The sequence below is a fragment of the Maniola hyperantus genome, chromosome 7 (genome assembly GCF_902806685.2).
Source record: "Maniola hyperantus chromosome 7, iAphHyp1.2, whole genome shotgun sequence".
Classification (NCBI taxonomy): domain Eukaryota; kingdom Metazoa; phylum Arthropoda; class Insecta; order Lepidoptera; family Nymphalidae; genus Maniola; species Maniola hyperantus.
In genome coordinates, this window is record NC_048542.1 from 14,721,183 (window position 1) to 14,743,298 (window position 22,116).

The 22,116-nt window shown below is 37.2% G+C and overlaps 1 protein-coding gene and 1 non-coding gene across 2 annotated transcripts in view; both read right to left on the reverse strand.

Moving 5' to 3' along the window:
- Positions 1 to 22,116, reverse strand: part of LOC117984082 (multiple PDZ domain protein-like) — a 144,502-nt gene continuing 122,386 nt past the window's right edge. Inside the window, exons 27-36 of the mRNA XM_069500024.1 lie at positions 17,566 to 17,632; positions 7,891 to 7,944; positions 7,114 to 7,215; positions 6,375 to 6,446; positions 5,730 to 5,826; positions 5,115 to 5,177; positions 4,436 to 4,560; positions 3,735 to 3,896; positions 2,560 to 2,697; positions 1 to 2,120 (exon numbers count right to left, since the gene is read on the reverse strand). Of these exons, the coding sequence (XP_069356125.1) occupies positions 1,947 to 2,120; positions 2,560 to 2,697; positions 3,735 to 3,896; positions 4,436 to 4,560; positions 5,115 to 5,177; positions 5,730 to 5,826; positions 6,375 to 6,446; positions 7,114 to 7,215; positions 7,891 to 7,944; positions 17,566 to 17,632 (1,054 nt within the window). The 3' untranslated portion in view covers positions 1 to 1,946. The remainder of the gene's footprint in view (positions 2,121 to 2,559; positions 2,698 to 3,734; positions 3,897 to 4,435; positions 4,561 to 5,114; positions 5,178 to 5,729; positions 5,827 to 6,374; positions 6,447 to 7,113; positions 7,216 to 7,890; positions 7,945 to 17,565; positions 17,633 to 22,116) is intronic.
- Positions 20,810 to 20,928, reverse strand: LOC117984134 (5S ribosomal RNA). The gene has a single exon (XR_004673775.1). It is a non-coding gene; the product is annotated as a 5S ribosomal RNA (ribosomal RNA).

The window sequence follows — 22,116 nt, forward strand, 5'->3', positions numbered from 1 at the left end:
ATTTAAACTTTTGTGTTTTGAAATAAGTTCTTAGATAAATGAGTGTGCAATTTTATCACATGAGTTGTATGATGAAATAACGACCTCTAGGTATATATTAAGTACTTATTCCCTCCAAACATTTTTGTGGGCTGCAACCTGTGATATATATCTACAAGATATTTTGTAATAAGTAGTTTGACCTTATTTCAAAAGTCAAATGTTTAGACTTAATGCTTGGGAGTTAAGTTTTATTGTAGAATAAATGTTTTTGTTCTCATTTTAAAAAAACGGGCCAAATTGAGAACTATCTCCTTTTTGGAAGTCAGTTAAAAATACCTGACCACTTGACCGACGTCATTTTGTTCGTGATCTGTCGTCTATACAGACTATTATTATATCAATTAAAAAAATAAAAAATAAACCGGCCAAGTGCGAGTCAGGCTCGCGCAATGAGGGTTCCGTACTACAGTCGTATTTTTTCGACTTTTTGCACGATAATTCAAAATCTATGATGCATAAAAATAAATAAAAATCTGTTTTAGATACCCCACTTGATATAGTCACTCACTTCGAAAGTTGAAAATACTAATTATTAGTTCATGACTACAATTGAATTTTTTTTGTGTGATCTAACCCTAAATTCACGGTTTTCAGTTTTTCCCCAAATTTCAGCTATAAGATGTACCTACCTGCCAAGTTTCATGATTCTAGGTCAACGGGAAGTACCCTGTAGGTTTCCTGACAGACAGACGGACGGACAGACAGACAGACAGACAGACAGACAGACAGACAACAAAGTGATCCTATAAGGGTTCCGTTTTTCTTTTGAGGTACGGAACCCTAAAAAATGGCTGCAACGCGCTTTTGCTTATAACTTGATGGTCATTAATTTTTGTTCGGAGTGACCCATCATGTAGTTACTCAGTAGGTACATACCTAGAGGTCATTGCATTCTCTACATTTAATTCAATGGTAATATGATTTTTGATCCTATTACAATGTAAAGGATTATTTAAATGATAAGCAAGCTTGGGAATGAGTTGCTTAAAGACTTTGTGATAGTTCCAATAAGTTTCAATAATTTTGTAAAGTGGTGATAATAAAAAGAATACCCGGCTGAGTTTGTTGTGGGCTCAGACCTGGGCGCGTTTGGAACCCTCGTAGCTTTAGTTTTAAGTTTGCGTTATAATTATCCCCACTATATCTTACAAATCTAACACCATACCAGACCATCAATAAGCGTAATTTATTACCTATTTTGAATAAATCATTTGACTTGACTTGATCTATAGCCAACCATCGACCATTAAAAAATATAATAGTTTTATTACTTACTAGATGATGCCCGCGACTTCGTCCGCGTGGATTTAGGTTTTTAAAATCCCGTGGGAACTCTTTGATTTTCTGGGATAAAAAGTGGCCTATGTCCTTCCCCGGCATGTAAGTTAACACTGTACCAAATTTCATTAAAATCGGGGCAGTGAAAAGCTAGCAGACAGACAGACAGACAGACACACTTTCGCATTTATAATATTAGTATGGATTTTTAGTTTTTTCAGAACAGAACAATTCTTAATCATTGATCATGATTTTAAATTAAAAATTAATTGCAATGACTATTACAAATCTGTTATCAATTATATTCAATTAATGTTCAATAGATTTTTGATCTATTCAAAGCGAATTAGTGATTCATCAAAATAAAATCTCATCACAATTAATTGGCGGTCTACAGTGGATTGCATTGCATTATAAATAAATAGTAATCTATCTTCAACGTGCCATTCTAAGCCAACAATCTCAATAAAATTTGTGGTTGCTCAAAATGAAACCTCAACACATTTTGTTTTCGGTCTATTTTCAATTGCATCTTTCTTCATCTGCTCGTTGAAGTCAAATACGCAAAGCCAAGCAATAACAATGCCCGTCTTTATAACTTTGTTCAAATTCAAACTTTATCACAATTACCTAGGGACTATTTTGAATCGCTTAACTTTAATGGTGGTCTTATTGTTGCACAGCTTCAAGGCAGCTCCTATGGCGAGGAATTCTGCGGTGGATAAATCTTTTCCATCTACTGCTACTATGAAATCTCCTCTTTGTAGCTTACCATCTACTTCTGCTGGGGAACCGGGAAGCTGGAAAGAAAATAACTTGTTAATATCTCAATATATATATATAAACTGGTTCGGAAAGGCATTCCGAACCAGTGGTAGATGCATCCGACTATTCGGAAGTACTTGTAAAAGTTTATTCGAATAAAAAAGGTTTTTATTTTATTTTATTTTATTTTATTTTATTTTAAAAGGAAATGGTGACTGACTGACTGACTGACTGACTGATCTATCTGCGATTGTCTCTATCGTTGAGACTGACGAAATATCACATAGGTATCAGTGATAGAGATGACGCTCTACGAAGCAGAAATCTCTTTCTAAAGTTCGATGTACAATATTTATTGTCGGTACCTGTGGTGGCCTTTGATCAAAATATTAGTTTCGTCGAAATACTGCACTATATACACCCTATTGTATGTGTTATATATATAGACTTAAAAAATTGAATCATAACACTCACTAGTTCTCCAATATAAGCCCCTGTGCCTTCAACGGGAGGTACGCAGTTCAGGCCCAGCGGTCGCCCCGATTTCTTCGTCAGCTCAACTTCAATCTCTTCGTACTGTATAGGGTCCGGTCGGTACACCGTCATTTTTAACTGGAAGAAATGTTATAAGATTACTTTGAGTAAATACCATTATAATAATTATTGTTTGTATTACTAGATTTCTATTATGCACAATTTATTACCGCTGCATAGCTAACGGTAGTCCTTTCTTCTTCTTCTTCATTCTGGGCTGGTTTCCGCACTTAAACGTTTCCGTCTGTTGTGCGTGACGGTAGTCCTTTGTGCAGAGCTTGCATGGAGGTCGACGAAACACCGACGCACGTGGTCCTAGAGTGCACGGGCGTAGCAGAACAACGCGAACGCCATTTGGGTTCCCCGACCTCATTCCATGAAGCCCTCGGCAACCTGGGCGGTCTACTCGGCTTCTGGAGTGAGCTTGGATGGCTGGAGTGAAGACTTCAGCGGGGAGGGGCAATGCACGCACAACAGACGGAAACGTTAAAGTGCGGAAACCAGCCCAGAGCGAAGAAGAAAAGAAGAGAAGCTAACGGTAGTAAAAAAAGCTTCTATAACTATACCACCCTAATTGTTTCTTTATCAAATGGGTGTGACAAATGAACAAATATATAGAAGATAAGAAGATTTAACGAAATTATAATGTTTAGTTGTTTTACTACGGATCTTAATAGAAACAGAAAATATGACAGTCCAGTAAAAAATTAAAGCAGATGAAGAAAGAACGATGTAAATAATTGGAGAATGTGAGAAGAGTAAATGAAACAATGTAAGATGAACAAAGTTAGAAGAGAAGGTAAATGGAACGAGGTAAGTTGAAGAGAGTTAGAAGAGTAAATTAAACGATATATGTTGATATAAGTTGAAGAGCTTTAGAATAGTAAATTAAACTATGTAAGTTGTGACTTAGAAGAGTAAGGTAAATAAAACGAGGTAAGTAGAAGAGTGTTAAGTCTTGGTAAATTAAACTATGTTAGTTGAAGAGTTAGAAAGCGTTAGAAAGAGTAAATGAAACGATGTGAGTTGAAGTGTGTTAGAAGAGTAAATAAAATATAAGTAAGTTGAAGAGGAGAAGAATAAATAATGAAACTATTTAAGTTGAAGAATAATACCTTAGGCGCCTTGACCTTTATCGACATGCACATCCTCTCGTACGTCATGTCCTTGTTGATGGCGATGCCGTTGCAGTCTCGGATCTGGTCGCCGGGCTTCAGTCGCCCATCCTTGCCAATCGCTCCGTTTTTGTACACCTCCAGTACTACTCCTGCTGGACCCTGTAAGACAAACAACTGCTTACACCCAATTCACACTGTCTGTCTGTCTATCTATCTATTTGCTAGCGTTTCAGTTTTCACGGCCCAAAAGTTTAAGCGATTTTGACGAAATTTGGTACAGAGTTAGATTTTTCTTATTGTGAGATAGGATTGTGCTTGACAATCATCATACCTGAGAAACAGAGGAATGATGTTATCCCGGAAAATGAAAGAGTTCCCACGGGATTCTTAAAGGCCCACCGGTTATACAGATTTACATGTTACTACAGAGGTAGGTTGCGTTCCGGAAATTGACATACCTAGGCAACTTTTTATCCCGGAAAATCAAAGAGTTCCCACGGGATTTTTAAAGAACCCAAATCCCCGCAGACGAAGTCTAGTTTCAAAATAAATAATATATCAATTTACTAAAAATCTAAAGAACAAGTTGCTGAGCTGCTTTTAAGAGTATTTCCAAAATATTTTTTAATTGTAAGCATGGCCGATAGAAAAGCCTATAAAACGGTTAGTCCAAAAGTAAATCAAGTTGGATCACTAACATTCATATGTGTATCGCTGCCACCGACTAAAGCGATACCGAGTACTTCGTTGTTAGTAGTTATTTCTATCACAGTGTCTAGGTTTGGTCTGAGGGCCGCCGTGGCTGGGTCTGGCGGTGGTTCCGCTGAAATTAAATATTTAAAATTGTAAAAAGAATGGAATAATTGGAAAAGAAAGAAATGGCGGTAAGCGAAACCGTGGCCGAGTTGGTCAAGGCATCGGGCGCGAACCTAGAAGATGCAGGTTCGATTCCTGCCGGTTACGCAATTTTTGATATGTATTTAAAATTATTTTGTAAAAAGAATATTCAACCGTTTTATTAATTTTATGCGACAGGTCGATATGGCAATCGGGGTATGAGGTGAGTCGTCTCCACGACTCACCGGGGTGCGGGGGTGCGGGTGTGCGGGGCGTCCCCATCCCGAATGCCATGTCGACAGTCGACCTGTCACGAACTATAACTATCGCTTTCCTGAAGCCTATTTTAAATTCCCTAAAATTTTGCTTAGAGATTAAAATTAATATCCCTATCCCATCTTGCCATGTGACCTTGTAGGATTGCTCTATTTAGAAATCTGCGTCGAGCTATACCGAACTTTACCGTCTTTAGGTAGGTAGGCTTTAGAGAGGGCTTTTTATCGCGTTACGGTTTTCTTGTAGATATAAATTTCCTCTTACGTTTAGCGGGTGCTGGTGTCGGTGGTTTGGGTGTGGTGGGTCGAGACGGACCGCCGGCGCCATCTGAAAATAAAATATATTTACAAGTAACTGACCACTAACTACTATAAGTCTAGCTAGTAGCTAGTTTGTTGATGGCAGATCATGAGGTCCGGGTCGGGTCTAAAAGTAATTGGGTTTTCTGCTAAGAAATCCTAGTAAGTTGGTGGTGTCACACATCCGTGCTAGGAAAGCACGTTAAGGTAACGTCCTACCTGATCTCTTTTGAGTGCCCCAGTGTTTGTGCATACAAATGTGTAATATAATATTTCTTGGGCATTGAGATTGTCTTTCGTGACGAGTCTATTATCTTAATCTTCTTAACATATTATAAAAGGAAAAGGTGACTGACTGACTGACTGATCTATCAACGCACAGCTCAAACTACTGGACGGATCGGGCTGAAATTGGGCATGCAGATAGCTATTATGACGTAGGCTACCGCTAAGAAAGGATTTTTGAAAATTCAACCCCTAAGGGGTAAAATAGGGGTCTGAAATTTATGTAGTCCACGCGGACGTAGTCGCGAGCATGAACTAGTTAGATATGTACTTTAGAAAAGCATAACTCTCTTACCTGCGTCATTTTTGTCGCCATCTGCGGGTTCCTTCAGGTTAGGACTGCAGACTGTCAATGTCACTACACCGTCCGTTTGCTTTAGTTTTGCTGCTGCCTACAAATGTAAAGATAACAAAAAAGTAGGTGCTGGTATTCTGCCATAATATTATCTCTTTCAAGTTGACCGATTATATCATTAACTATTATAAGTCCCGCAAATTGCTATTGCGTTGGAACCATGTCCCACGCGCTTTAGCAATTTGCGGGACTTATACCACTAAGTTCAGTCCATATGGGGATATTTATCCATCTACGATCTGCAGCAAATCTAGGCTTATTTGAAATCCACTTAAGTCGATATGTGTCCCAAAAGCGGTGTTGCATCACATTTCGGATGTTCAAAGAATCAAATTTTAAACATAAATATTTATAAAAAGCGTGTAACAAATTTGCGCTCGGGCGGCCCAGACTTTTCCATACATTCGCCTTTGCAATCCCATACTGACTTGAAATACTGGTTCTGCTACGCTCAATCTAGCAAGACTTTTAACAACCTATACGTACTACTTATTTACTAGGTAATAAATATTTTTACTGTTACTTTAATTAGGTACCTACTGAATATTTTCAAGGTTGATAAAAATATTAAAAAGTTCGACTTACTGCGTCATAACTGACACTCAGAAGGGAGTCTCTGTTCACTGCTAGAATCATGTCTCCTATATTTAAGCCCGCCTGTGAATTGAAACCAAATTATATAAGAGATTATTTTTATGGCTCATTTTATATACCTACGTATCATAATTTTATATATAGGTGGGTATATAATTTATTATGATAGAGGTTAGAATGACTTCCATTAAACTTAGAATAAATAGAAATTTGTTTATACCGAATTAAGAACCTGTTACTTTTTAAAATTTAATAAAAATGTTGTGTATAATAATAATGATTTATCATGGGTCGCGTCACCTCCTTTGGATCACTTAGTACTAATTAGTTGAAGTCCATTAATGGCAACCTACAGGTCCAATTAAGACGACCATGGTCCAAAGAAAGCAACTGTCAAAGAAATAGCTTTTTATAAATTTACCTCGACAAACTGTTTTTTTTGCTTTGTTATATTTTATGTTTGTGAATAATAAATAACCTAATGTAATTTGGTTTAACTTGTAAACTAGTTTCAATTTCCTCTCAAAGTACAATTAATTTTAAGCTGTTGAGGTTAATGTTCCAATTACATTGAACTATTAGGTATGTGCTAATGTCCAATTATAGCAACTTTCCACTAGTTCTTCTGTTTAGATAACTGGCAAAGCTTTGTGATAGTTTTTCCTCACATCTTTAATTTAAAGTTTACTTTCTTAAAATTATACAAAAAGTTAAATATTTTAGTACCTACCTGTTCCGCTGCACTGCCCTCTTGAAGATCCGACACGAAGATACCTCGGCCGGCTTCCGTATGTCTGCCTTCTATTATCATTATCCCTAAACCTGATGGACCCTGTTAAATAAAAACAAACCAAATATAGAAACATTTCATATATATAAATAATACTATAAAAAGACTACCTCATGCTCGTCGCTTCGTCCGCATGAACTACACAAACCCCTATGTCATCCCCTTAGAGGTTGAATCTTCAAAAATCCTTTCTTAGCGGATGGCTACGTCATAATAGCTATCTGCGTGCCCAGCCCGATCCGTCCAGTAAGTAGTTTGAGCTGTGCGTTGATAGATCAGTCAGTCAGTCAGTCCCCTTTTCCTGTTAGTTATTTAGAAGTAGGTACTAATTCACTCACCTATCATAATCTAACTATATAAAAGGAAAATGTGACTGACTGACTGACTGATCTATCAACGCACAGCTTAAACTACTGGACGGATCGGGCTGAAATTTGGAATGCAGATAGCTATTATGACGTAGGTATCCGCTAAGAAAGGATTTTTGAAAATTTTACCCCTAAGGGGGTGAAATAGGTGTTTAAAATTTGTGTACTCCACGCGAACGAAGTCGCGAGCATAAGCTAGTTCTATTATATTCAAATGACTTAAAATGATTTGAAATTAGCAATTATGCCCATCGCTATAAGAAACACGCTGCTAGCTGTTATCACTTATCCCACAAGAAATAAATTATAAAGAATTTTGCATAATAATGTGCTGCAAAAAAATTCTTACCTTTTTGATGGTGATGTCTCGTACACCTTTGTAGTTGGCGAATCGGTCGTCCACCTGAAATAACAAAAAATAAGTTGTATACCTACTACTTACATATAATTGAAAGCCTCAATAGCTCAACCGGTAAAGGAGTGGACTGAAAACCGAAAGGTCGCCGGTTCAAACCCCGCCCGTTGCACTATTGTCGTACCTACTCCTAGCACAAGCCTGACGCTTAGTTGGAGAGGAAAGGGGAATATTAGTCATTTAACATGGCTCATATTCTTTTTTTCAAAAAAAAAAAATTTAGAACATCGAATAGAATAGAATAGAATAGAATGATTTTTTATTCATGTAAACTTTTTAAAAGTGCTTATGAATAGTCAGGTAGTTTTAATTTACCATCGTGCTAAAAAACAAAAAACAACGGTAGCACATTTTTAGTTGGTACCTATTGAGTTTTTTTTTAAGTATAATAGCGATGCGCTTGACTGCAATCACACTAAATAATAAGTGATGATGCAGCCTAAGGTGGAGCGCGACTGCTTAGAAGATGCCTATTGCCTATTCACTCTTCTTTTGAAAGTACCTACCAATATTTTAGCTGGCGGGGAAACGGTAGCCGGAAGGGCATTCCGTATCTAACCAGTGTATATTAGAAACGAGGAAGCGAATCGCTTCGGACGAGTCCGTAGAGTTTCGACTATGTTGGCACGTAGGGATGCGACTTCGTACGCGTGGATTTGGATTCTTAAAAATTCCGTGGGAACGCTTTGATTTTCCGGGATGAAAAGTAGCCTATGTCACTCTCCCTTAAACTATTATACCCATGCAAAAATCACGTCGATCCGTTTCTCCATTGCGATGTGATTGACAAACCAACAAACCAACAAATCAATAAACCAATAAACCAACAAACCAACAAACAAACACAATTTCGCATTTATAATAGGGGTAGTGATGGCTTCTCTTTATTCTGCGGGTGTGCGTTGTTCTTCAGGACTCAAAGTTCAAATTGCAGATCGTTCGCAGGTGGTGTTCGAATGTTTTCATTATTGTATTCAGTAATAACAAAGAAACAATTAGTGCTAGAAAATAGACCCGTGCTATTTACACAAACGGTTTCCACTTCAGCAGCTATGTAAATACGAGATCCGTCTACCAACTGTTAAAATAATATGCAGCTAAAATGTGAGTAAATAGAAGTCATTCAACGGGGTTAATGCAACTGCAGAACCCCCCACCCCAACGGCTCTAAAATAAAATATATTTCGGGGAAGGGGGGAACTAAAGCTACGAGGGTACAAACTCAGCCGGGTATTCTTTTTAGTATCACCACTTTACAAAATTATTTAAACTTATTAGAACTATCACAAAGCCGTTAAGCAACTCATTCCCAAGCTTGCTTATCATTGAAATAATCCTTCACATTGTAACAGGATTTTTCAATTAGTTTACGTTTTATGAAAACTTTGAACTTGTTGAGAGACATCTCAAATATTATGTCTTCTGGAAGCTTATTATAATATAATTCTTAATCATTATTTTATAGCCACTTTATTAAAAGTAGGTATAAGTACCTATATTAAACGCTGGCTGTTATCAATAAAACCACCCGAAATTCATCCCACTTAAAGCGGATTTGATAAGGAATAATGTATTTTATCAATGTAGGTGTCTTATCGCTCGCTGAATTTGTTTATTTAAGCTAACCAAAAGTAATGTATATAGGTAGAAGGTACCCACAGTACGCGACAGGTTGAGATGGCAATCAGGGAGGTAACGCCCCGCACACCCCCCGCGCTAACCCGGTGCGGGCGAGCCGGGTGACGTGCGAGTGTGCAGGCGTCCCCCCGCCTCATACTCCGATTGCCATCTCGACCTGTCGCGGACTATAGTATCTACTAGTGATGTAACAAATGGGTATTTTCATACTTTTGAATTTGATAAATATTATTACTTTATTATAAACTAGGATAAAAATAGTGACGTACTACGCTGAAAAATATTAAAATCCAACTAAGATTTACAAAGTTACAGGCATTTTAATTTTGGAGTGGGAGGGTCTTCTATCCCTTTCTCGCAAAACGAAAATTTGTATGAAACCGCACGAAGCTACTATGGCATTAGTAAAATGTGACGTCAAAATGCTATATCGCTATCTCTGTCTAATCAGAAATATTTAAATGCTTATAACTTTTTTGTTATTTGATCGATTTAATTAGTTTTTTCTGTTTACGTCATTATTTTTATCCTAGTTTATAATAAAGTAATAAAAAAATTGGAGTCAAATACCCAAATGTCATATTGGACATTGACGAATGCGAATGCGAATGTTCAGTTTTTGTTTAAATTTGGCGCCATTTATCTATGGCTTGGTGAACTTGGTGGCAGTCCCGTTACCAAATGATAAAGCGAAGACTGATTATTGTGATTACTTTTTATTACATTAAAAAACATAAGAAATTAATGGATTTTGTTTTATTAACCAACTATTGCATCAAAAAAAATCTAAATTCGCATTAATTTCGCGGAATGCGAATGCGAATGTGATTATGCAAAAATATGCGAATATCCGCGAATGCGAATATTCGTTACATCACTAGTACCTACTATGTTCCAGTCTGATAGTCATAATGTGGAACAGATTTTTAATTTTCAAATAAAGTTAGTCTTAAAGCATAATAAATGTTATGCTAATTAATTACCTATTACAATCTAAGTTTATGATTACAGTAAAATTATATACTTGTTACTTATGTCAAACTAGATGATGTCCACGACTTAATGCACGAGGATTTAGGATTTTTTGAAAATCCTGTAGAAACTCTGATTTATCAGGATAGAAGTAGACTTAATGTCAGTCTCCGGGATGCAAACTTATCTATCGATAGTGAAGTTCTGACTATGCGTAGGCAAGTCGTTTTTGGTGGGTTTTACTCGGTGGTATTAACATTTCCACTCGATGAAAATACTTCACCAGCTTTCATTCGATCAATCAGTCTTTTATTTCGTCAATAACTTAATTTTAAATCCGTTTTCCAAATATTATACATAAAAGGTTGCTAACGAATATTTTATACTGTTTTATTACTCTCGGACAAACGTACCTACCTATATACAATACAAATATATATGTAAAACACGTAACTTAGAGCCTCAATAGCTCAACGGGTAAAGGAGTGGACTGAAAACCGAAAGGTCGACGGTTCAAACCCCGCCCGTTGCACTATTGTCGTACCTACTCCTAGCACAAGTTAGACGCTTAGTTGGAGAGGAAAGGGGAATTCAATATTAGTCATTTAACATGGCTAATATTCTTTAAAAAAAAAAAACTCTGTAAAGCCCAAAGCTTCGCCGAAGTCGGGTAAAAAGTAATTATCATACTATTTTATTCACAAAGTTAACGGCTTTTTTCGTTTACATAGATTACATTATTCAATCTTAGTAGTTAGGTATGTTTTAACCAAATGTAATCAAACTCATTAAAATTCGAGATTGGATTTTATCAAACACAGATTAAATTAACAAAAAAAAGGCTAATTCAATTAATATAATCGTTATTGTACAAACTGAAAAGAGCATTCGTTAATAAATCATTATTTTTAGGATTCCGCACCTCCGCACCTCAATAGGAAAAAAAGCAGCCCTTTTAGGATAAACTAGCTTATGCTCGTGACTTCGTTCGCGTGGACTACACTAATTTCACCCCCTTAGGGGTTTATTTTCAAAAATTTCAGAGATTATCGATTGCAAACAAACAAACAAACAAACAAATGTTTCCTGTTTAGCATAATATTAATCTAGATCCTACACATTAAGCTTATAACTTTTAGCTCTGGGACTGGGGAGCTTCGGACAAACTTAGCTTTTACTTGGATTATGAAAGACTCATATTAAGGCTAGGTGCACATTGCATAATATTATAATATAGGCTTGAATTGTAGCAATATAATGAAATGATTTTTTGTATGGTGGTAGTTCATGGGACTAGAATTCATTATTAAAGAGAATTATTTAAAAAAATCATGATGTTTATTTATTTTTATTATGAACGTCACGCTGTGCGGATGCTGAATAATGACGTCGCTATCCATGAACAAGTTTTTTCAATTTTTCAACATAAAAATAGAGTAATTTCGGCGGGAAAATAATTTTTATGTTGAAAAATTGAAAAATATTTGTCGTTTATGCCATGTGACGTCATTATAATCGCTTTCAGTACAGCGTGACGTTAATAATTAATTATTTTAAAATGAATGAAAATCATGATTTTTTTAAATTATTCTTTTTAATAATGAATTCTAGCCACATAAGCTACCGCTGTACAAAAAATCAGATCATTTTATTACTACATTCCAAGACCCTATTTGGATCAGCCAAAATGCTATTGGGGCTTTCTGACAAGAAATTCCCAGTCTTTTACTGAAAACTTCTTGACAGAATTTCATAAAAAGTGTAGGTGCAATGGTACCTAATTTGAATAAATGTTTTGACTTTAACTTGAATTTGACTTTGACTGAAGTAGATGTGGCTCACCTTTTTCTTCTTGAATGATAGTGTTCGGCGCCATATCGACCTGAGGAACGCAGTGGGCTTGTAATAGTCATCCGCGTCGCGCCTTCGCACTTCGGTCATTACAGTCATTACTGCATTTTTGTTGTGCACTTTATCTTATTACACTAGCACTTGTCACATAACTGAGTCTCAATCACGTTACACATTAATTACATAACATCCAAAACATACAACTTCTGTACTTGAATCGCGTCTATAACTAGTGTATTCACAAATGAATAAATTATTTATGAATCAGCTTCCATAATATATGATTTTTTTCTTCATAACCTACTAAACCTGATTATTTTATAACTGTTCTATGATTTTGATAGTACACACATAGCTCAGTCTTAATCACGTTAAAGTGAGCTTAAACACATTAATAGGTTAATAACTTTTGTAAAATGACAAGAGGAAAAATCCTTTTGGTAAATAAATCAAATAAAATTCATTGTAGAGTCCGTTTCATTATTTTATAAGTAAATAATCTGCGACAGGTCGAGATGGTAATCGGGGAGGAATTATTTAAAATTATTTTTATTAATAGGTACCTACTGGCACTGATTCTGAGCACAACCTAATTTTAGAGTATTCGCATCCTCTTCTTACTAATGTAATATGAAAAGGACAGGCGCAGCTTGACAGTTTTAAATTTAATTTTTAGATGATAAAACCCGTGATTTTAGCGCACAGTCGCGTTTCTGCTGTTTAAATTTATAGCGTGCACTAAAATTTAGAGTCTTTAAATGTAAAGTTCATGTTCTTTCCCTTTTTAGCATTGTTAAAAAGAAAAGGATGCAGATACTTTGGATGGAATCGGTGCCAATTGTCATAGTAAAAAAAATTAAAACTTATTGAAGCTACAAAATATTTATTTTAGTGAGCATACGAAAAGTGGTGATGTGCCCTAAGCTTTACAAAGCTGAATGTCAACTGTTAACGATGATGTATGGTGTTTGCGAAGTTAAAGCCTTTTCAGATAAATAGAGATAAAAAGTTATGTGTTTACTGTAGCCTTTAGGTAGGTACAGTACACGGCCAAAAGTGATGAACATCGATTTTTAGAAGGAGACAGCAGATTTGTAGAGTAGGTACTGTCTCGGTCGTTAAAACCGACAAAGCGTCATTTATGGTTATGAGTGACAGAGACAACGCTCTACAAAGATGAAATGTCATTCTAAAGGCCGATGTTCATCACTTTTGGCCGTGTACTGTACATACTTTGTATGCATATAACTGTACTTATAATTGCTTGCATTAACATTAGGAGGAGTCTATTTGTAGCGCTCTCCAAACAAACGTATGCGAACTATACAGGGTGTAACCAGAACGCTAGCAAAAACTTAGCGTTATTGTTATAATATTACATAAAAACAATCCAATACCAATAACCATTTGCCTCACTTTGTAGTTTTAGTAATTTAGTATCTTTCAAATCGGCGCACAAAACTCGGGTCAATGCCCCGCCTACGACGCAGCATTGACTCCGAGTGGCCTACTTACGCAACGTTTGTTGACCTCTAGCGTCATTCAGATGTTTACTTGCAATATATCGTGAACTTTAACAAGACATTGGATTTTTTTTCGCGTTTTTTGTGGTCTCATAGCAGTAATCATCAGTAGTATCACCTGTCTTCATTTTTGCTAGCGTTCTGGTTACACCCTGTATATGGCTCTCATTTATATATTATGATTGAAAAAAACCTAACAAACTCAATGAAATTTAAGTCTTTCTAGGAACTAGTTATAGGTACCTACTGTAGATGCGGTTTGCGAGATTTCCGTGAAAATGTGTAGTTTCAAAGTTACACACACATTTGGCCAGCGTAATGGACTATGGCCTAAACTTTTCTTATACTATGAGGAATGTGTAGTCGTGCTGTAGACAGCGATGGGTTGAGATAATGATCACAACCCACTATTTTACCCCCTTAGCGGTTAAATTTTCAAAAGTCGTCTCTTATCGGATGTAAGCAGTGCTTACCCTAGGCAGAGATAATATATCATAATATAATATATAATATAATATTATAGATAATATAATATATAATATTATAATACATTATCTCTGCCCTAGGGAAACTAGCTCCCATTAAATAGGTACCTACCTAACTTAGGTATGCCTATACCCTGACTTAAAATCCTACGCACGCGGCACAGCCGGATGTGTTTCCGAATATATATCCTAAGCCTAGGGTGGCTGTTTTAGGGTGGATAAACGGAATAACCGCCGTACTCAGAGTTGTTAATCGTTACTTAAGATTGAGTTAAAACGAGACAGATTTATGTGAGAGATATACCTAGCTCTGTATTGTTTTGACTAAACTTAAGTAACGATTAAGCGACTCTGAGTATGGCTGTAAGCCTATTAAACCTACTTCTTTGGTCTAAAATGACATTAATTGTTAATTAATTTGATATTTTTACTGTCCTTTAGCATACCTACCTATCTACCAACTCACTTATTTGCCATTTTTTGCTGACAAAATGTCAATATTTTTTTATTCGTTTAAATAATAGCTTAATTTTAATTTATTTTTGATACTATGTAAGGACATAAAATAGTACATAATATTCTAAATATAGTATCATTACGAAACTAATAGGCATTCCGTTTACCAGTTTACGAGTTTTCAAATATAAAGATGCTTTTAGGCGTTATGATGTCGTAAACAAACAAGATACCTAATCACACATTTGGTCAAAATCCTCCACTGTTTAACATTGATTTAGCACACTTTATTCACCGTTAACAGTTTTTATCACAATTAACACTACAATCACTTAACATTAATGTTAATTTGATTATATTTTTGTGGACGTAGGTACGCTCTTGCGGCCAACCGTCTTCACACTACGTACACATTTATATGTTTGACATTGTTACATGTAAGATAACATAGATTTTATTTATGTTCACACATACATAACTTGTATTCGCCAAGCCATTTTCAACCTTAACATTATACTGAAAAGGTTGAATCTAACACAAACAATTACAACATTTAGGACGTTGTATAACGTACTCGCAAGATAAACACTGAAAAACATAGTGTTAATTAAAAGTCAACGCTATGTATGTTACTATAAAGTTTTAATTTAATTAGCCGGCGTGTGTTAGGAAAAATGTACGGAAATCAACAGCTCAGTATTAAGTAGTATGTGCGAAAGAGAGGAGAGAAGGTAAATCGCAAGGTCAGTGTTAAGCGAATAAACAATAATAAATTAAAATTTAAATAACATGTCTCAGATTAACATTCGCTTTCTCGTTTCGTTGCGCACGATTACGGATTAACAGTTCACACATACCTACCTGTGTTTGTTTAAATCAAGATACGCCTAGAGACAAGGATCCACCTAGGTCCTAGATATATTATTATATAGGTATCCTATATCTTCTAAAGTCTAACTATATTTTCTGCTAGGTTGTTTGAATTTGTTCTAGTTCAAAAAATTGATTTTAAAACATTGTGAAGAGTTGATAAGTGGGTAGAGCGGAGCGAGACCAATAATCTATGAGCTTGACATTGATTCAATTCATATCAGTCAATTCCTATAATCATGTATGAATGAATGACTGAAGGAGCAGATAATTCTTTGTTTTTAGGGTTCCGTACCTCAAAAGGAAAAACGGAACCCTTATAGGATCACTTTGTTGTTGTGTTGTCTGTCAAGAAACCTACAGGGTACTTCCCGTTGACCTAGAATCATGAAATTTGGCAAGTAGGTAGTTCATAGCTGGCATTAGGGGAAAAATCGTGAATTTGTGGTTACATCACACAAAAAAAAAAAAAATTGTGGTCATAAACTAATAATTAGTATTTTCAATTTTCGAAGTAAGATAACTATATCAAGTGGGGTATCATAATATGTGATATGAAAGATCCTCACCTGTGCATTCTAAAACAGATTTTTATTTATTTTTATGCATCGTAGTTTTTGAATTATCGTGTAAAATGTCTAAAAAATACGACTGTAGTGCGGAGCCCTCGCTGCGCGAGCCTGACTCGCACTTGGCCTGTTTTTTTTTGTTTTCTAGTTCCTCCTTCACATTTTACCACCGTTCTGCAAGACGTGCGAGTTTCCACCCCTATGTCATCGACGCGACGTTCCATAGGAATTCTAGGTGGGTACGAAACGCTTTGCGTCATCATTCCCCATTCGTATAGCTTGGGTTCGAAATACTCTTCCAAGATCTGTTTTTCCTAACAATAATTATAAATCTGCTTATCTTAAAATAGCAGAGTAGGCAGGCATTTTATGGGCAAAGGTATTTGTTTTAGGTCACATCATCATTTTCTATTATTTCTTAGGTGATACTGTGATTTGTGGCTAAGCATATTATCAATGCTTATAGTGAAAGAAAAACAGTCACCGTAAGGCATCCTACAGGATGTAACCAGAATGCTAGCAAAAACTTAGTGTTATTGTTATACTACCTAAACACAATCCAATACCAATAACTATTTGCCTCATTTTGTAGTTTTAGTGATTAAGTATTTTTCAAACCCGAAATGTATGCGTGCAAAACTCGGGTCAATGCCCCTACGACGCGCGACGTGGCATTGATTCCGAGTGGTCTACTTATGCAGCGTTCGTTGACCTCTAGCGTCAGTCAGTTTTATTTGCAATATATCGTGAACTTTTACGAAATACAGGATTGTTTTTTGTATTTTTTCGCGTTTTTTTTTGTGATATCATATCAGTAATCAGCAGTACTATCACCTGTCTTCGTTTTTGCCAGCGTTCCGGTTTCATACATCCTGTATATCCGTCACAGCAGTGCCCCAGGGTTGGCATGGTTTTAAACAAAAATGTTTGACCTGAAAAAAAAACTACTTTTTTCCAACCCTGGCTATGACTCTATGGCAAAACTGACAGCAAAAGTTATCGTCTAATGGATGCCTATTAAAAATAGTAAGTAAAACTTAATACAGTACCTACGCAAGAGTAATAATGTACAGCGACCTTTAGAAAGAGATAGCAGATTTGTAGAGCATTGTCTCGTTGAGACCGACAAAACGTCATAATAGGTATAAGTGACAGAGACTACGCTCTACAAAGCCGAAATGTCATTCTAAAGGTCGATGTACATTACTTTCTGCCGCGTCGCCTACTATTACGTAAGTAGCTTACCTCGTCTAACGCCACTGGAAACTGTGTGAGCGGTTTGACTGCCACATCCTCCAATGCTGCTTTCCGCCTGCAAACAAAAAAACATTACCAACATTACGGTTAATGGTTCACTACACTTTTTTTTTTTTCTAGTAGGAGGAAAAACCCCTAATGGACTTCTGTCTATCGACAGGATGTGTCCGCCTCGCACGGACTAAAAAGACCTCCCCCTCTACGAGATCATCACGGAACCGTGTAACATTTCTTCGTGCTGACCCTCTGGTTGCTCTATCTCCTTTTTTTCTTGTTTTTCTCTATTTTCCCTTCTCATCATTATGGCTCTCAGCATCTGACCGTATTCTTTTTTTTTAATTCAGATACAAGTTAGCCCTTGACTGCAATTTCACCTGGTGGTAAGTGATGATGCAGTCTAAGATGATAGCGGGCTAACCTGGAAGGGGTATGGCAGTTTTTATTAAACCCATACCCCTTTGGTTTCTACACGGTATCGTACCGGAACGCTAAATCGCTAGGCGGCACGGCTTTGCCGGTAGGGTGGTAACTAGCCACGGCCGAAGCCTCCCACCAGACCAGACCAGAAATTTAGAAATTATAAAATTCCAAACCCCTGCCAGGAATCGAACCCGGGACCTCCAACTATTAAGACCACAGCGCTCACCACTGCGCCAGGGAGGTCGTCAAAAATCGTATCTGGTTAACTACACTGGCGCGGGTCTGCTGTGAGCCCACTGCATTAATAACCCAAGTCTCACCCGAGTGCCGCATCACGGCTTTAAATATTTTACATAATAATTATTCGGAGGTGCCAATGAGCTAAAAAAGCCGTGATAGCCTAGTGTTTAGGACGTCCGCCTACTATTCGGGAGGTCGGGATTTCGATCCCGGGCACGCATCTCTAACTATTTGGAGTATCACTCGCTTTAACAGTGAAGGAAAACATCGTAACCTGCACGCCTGAGAGTTCTCCATAATATCATCCAAGGTGTGTGAAGTCTGCCAATCCGCACCAGCCAGCGCAGGTTTAGGTTATAGTCTGCCAGCGTGGCAGACTATGACCTAAACCTTTCTTATTCTGAGAGGAGACCCGTTCTCAGTAGTGAGCTGGCAATGGGTTGATCATGATGATGATGAAGTAATTATTGTGTTGTACCTACATATTCAAATCTCTATATATAAAAATTTATCGCTGAATGTGTTGCTGATCGTAAATCTCGAGAACAGCTGAACCGATTTTGCTAAAAAAAAATTTAATATTCCTTGAAGTAGGTACGGGGATGATTCTTACGGAGAGAAAAATAATAATCGACTGTTAGGCGGTACGAAGTTCGCCGGGGCAGCCAGTAAATTATATAAATGAAAATCGTATACTTTCCCTATAATACTCTTCATTGAAAGGATTTGAATATTCGAGATCTTTTTCGTATATATCCGTATTTTTCCCGGATAATTCGCACGCTATCGGCGACACAGCTGTGCCTTCTCATATTAAAGAGTTTCGAGAAATGGATCAAGGAAAGGGGATAAAAGTATTTCCTTTATACGTAAAGGTATGCTTAACGTAGACATCATTAATATTTCACTAGCGCTCCAACGCGGCTTTCCAACTGTGGCATGTGGAAATTTCAAAAAAATCCAGCCTATTCCTTGTCCCCTTTATAAAGGAAACCTCTATACAAAATGTAAGCTTTCTATGTCCAAGGGTTAGTGAAGAGGTCAGTAGGAAAGTACCTTTTTATATACTTGCAGGTTGTAACCAATACGCTAGCAAAAACGAAGGCAGGTGATAGTACTGATAATAATCTTCTTCTAAATATATAAAAGGAATAGGTGACTGACTGACCGACTGACTGATCTATCAACGTACAGCTCAAACTACTGGACGGATCGGGCTTAAATTTGGCATGCAGATGACGTAGGCGTCGGCTCTAGTTCGACTCTAGTTCGGCTCGAGTTCAATTCTAGTTCGGCTCTAGTTCGACTCTAGTTCGACTCTAGTTCGGCTCGAGTTCAATTCTAGTTCGGCTCGAGTTCGACTCGAGTTTGGCTCTAGTAGACTCTATTTTGACTTGAGTTCGATTCTAGTTCGGCTCGAATCTCGTTGCAACGGAGCAATAGATTGACTTGATATTTTTTTGTATAGATATAGTTAAAGACCTGGAGAATGACATAGCCTACTTTTATCCCGGAAAATTAAAGCGTTCCCACGGGATTTTAAAAACCTAAATCCAAGACATATTACAGAAATCTGCAAAGTTCGAAGTCTCACGTAAAAGCTGTAGTCAATGCTATTCTTATACGGCCATGTAAACTTTTAAAGGCGATCTTCTTTAATGCCCCCTTTTATGCGAGCGTAGTCTGTCCGTACAGGAGCCATAATTTAAGCGATTAAGTGCGGAACAATCTCGAAATAAAACGCGTAATCTGTTATATTTAGGGTTCCGTACCACAAAAGGATAAAAGGAACCCTTAAAAACTGCCATACCCCTTCCAGATTAGCCCGTTTCCATCTTAGACTGCATCATCACTTACTTACCACCAGATGAGATTGCAGTCAAGGGCTAACTTGTATCTGAATAATCCCACTTCGCTGTCTGTCTGTCGCGTGCCGGTCAATTAAGAGAATCATAACCTATGTATACTGTATAGGGTACTTTCCGTTGACCTAGAATAATGAAATTTGGAAAATATAGAATCACTTCGTTGTCTGTCTGTCGTGTCTGTCAATTGGGGGAATCAAAAACTAGAGGATACTTTCCGTTGACCTAGAATCATGAAATTTGGGAAATATAGAATCACTTCGTTGTCTGTCTGTCGTGTCTGTCAATTGGGGGAATCAAAAACTAGAGGATACTTTCCGTTGACCTAGAATCATGAAATTTGGGAAATATAGAATCACTTCGTTGTCTGTCTGTCGTGTCTGTCAATTGGGGGAATCAAAAAGTAGAGGATACTTTCCGTTGACCTAGAATCATGAAAGGCAGGTAGCAAAATGTAATAGCACAAGTAAAGAAAAAATCTGAAACTGTGAATTTGTAATATCTTATATCACAAAAAAAAATGTGTCGACGACAGGGTCTTCTCCGGTTGGCCGAAGGCCAAGCGGGGGTACGGGCCTCGAGGCGTAGCCTCCTTACCCGGGCAAGGCGCGGGGTATTCAATTACCCCGGTGTTGGTCTTCTAGCCGGAATTTCACCGGCTAGGGCCCGCCACCTTGGCTTGGGGCCTCGTGGCTGGTTGTGTCAAAGGTCAACATCACGCGGTGTTCCCAGGCGGTCACCCATCCAAGTACTGACCGCGCCCGATGTTGCTTAACTTCGGTGATCGGACGAGAACCGGTGTATTCAACATGGTATGGACGTTGGTATGTAAATATTAATGAATGAATGAATGAATACAGGGTGTAACCAGAACGCTGGCAAAAAAATGTGTCCTCGATCAAATAATTAGTTAACTAAATCACATCAAGATGGCACTGTGCGTCATTAACTTGCTCGATAAATGTTTATTATACTGGTTTGAGATTTCTTGTACCATATTGTACGGAACCTTTCGTGTAAGAGTCAAGACTCGCACTTAACCGGTTTTTTTAGATTATGTTTCACCGTAAAAAAGGTAATTTGGCTTATCTAGATATCCTTAATAGTAATGTGCGCTTCTACTCTTACTAATCGTGCTAATAGGGTCTTACAGCTGCACTCAGAGTCGCTTAATCGTTATTTAAGTTTAGTTAAAACGAGACAGAGCTATATCTCTCACATAAATCTATCTCGTTTTAACTCAATCTTAAGTAACGATTAGTGACTCTGAGTGCGGCTGTTAGACTGGTAGTAATAAAATGAAGTGATTTTTTGTACTATAGCGTTAATTTATGGGACTAGAACTCATTATTTATTGAAGAGAATAATTTAAAAATCATGATTGCGAGTGGCACTCGCATGCGAAGGGTCCCGTACCATGGTACGAAAAATAATACTTTTTTTTTATGGCGGTGATATTAATTTTTTTATTATTTGTTGTTGTAGCGGCAATAGAGCGGCAATAGACAAAATACACATTCTGTGAAAAGTGCCAGCGGGCTATATCTACGGTTCACGAGCTATAGCCCGCTGACAGACAGCGGACGGATGAACGGATGGACAGCGAAGGCTTAGTGTAATAGGTTCGCTTCGAGTACGGAACCCTAAATATGTTATGTAGATTATCTCTATACCTACACGAATACTGGAACATTACAGAGCATAATTGGGTATTTGACTAAGACATCAAAAAAAAGTAGAAAAAAACGTGCCGAGTTGAGAACCTCCTTTTTGGAAGTCGGTTAAAAAATAAATTATTTCTCAGTGATTATTGAATAGAGGCTCTTCCAAAATACGTAACATCCACGTCCTTTGTTAGTTTTAAGTGTAATAACAATTTTAAATTATTATCGACTAGCTGATGCCCGCGACTTCGTCCGCGTGGAATTAGGTTTTTTAAAAATCCCGTGGGAACTCGTTGATTTTCCGGGATAAAAAGTAGCCTATGTCACACTCCAGGTCTTTATCTATACCC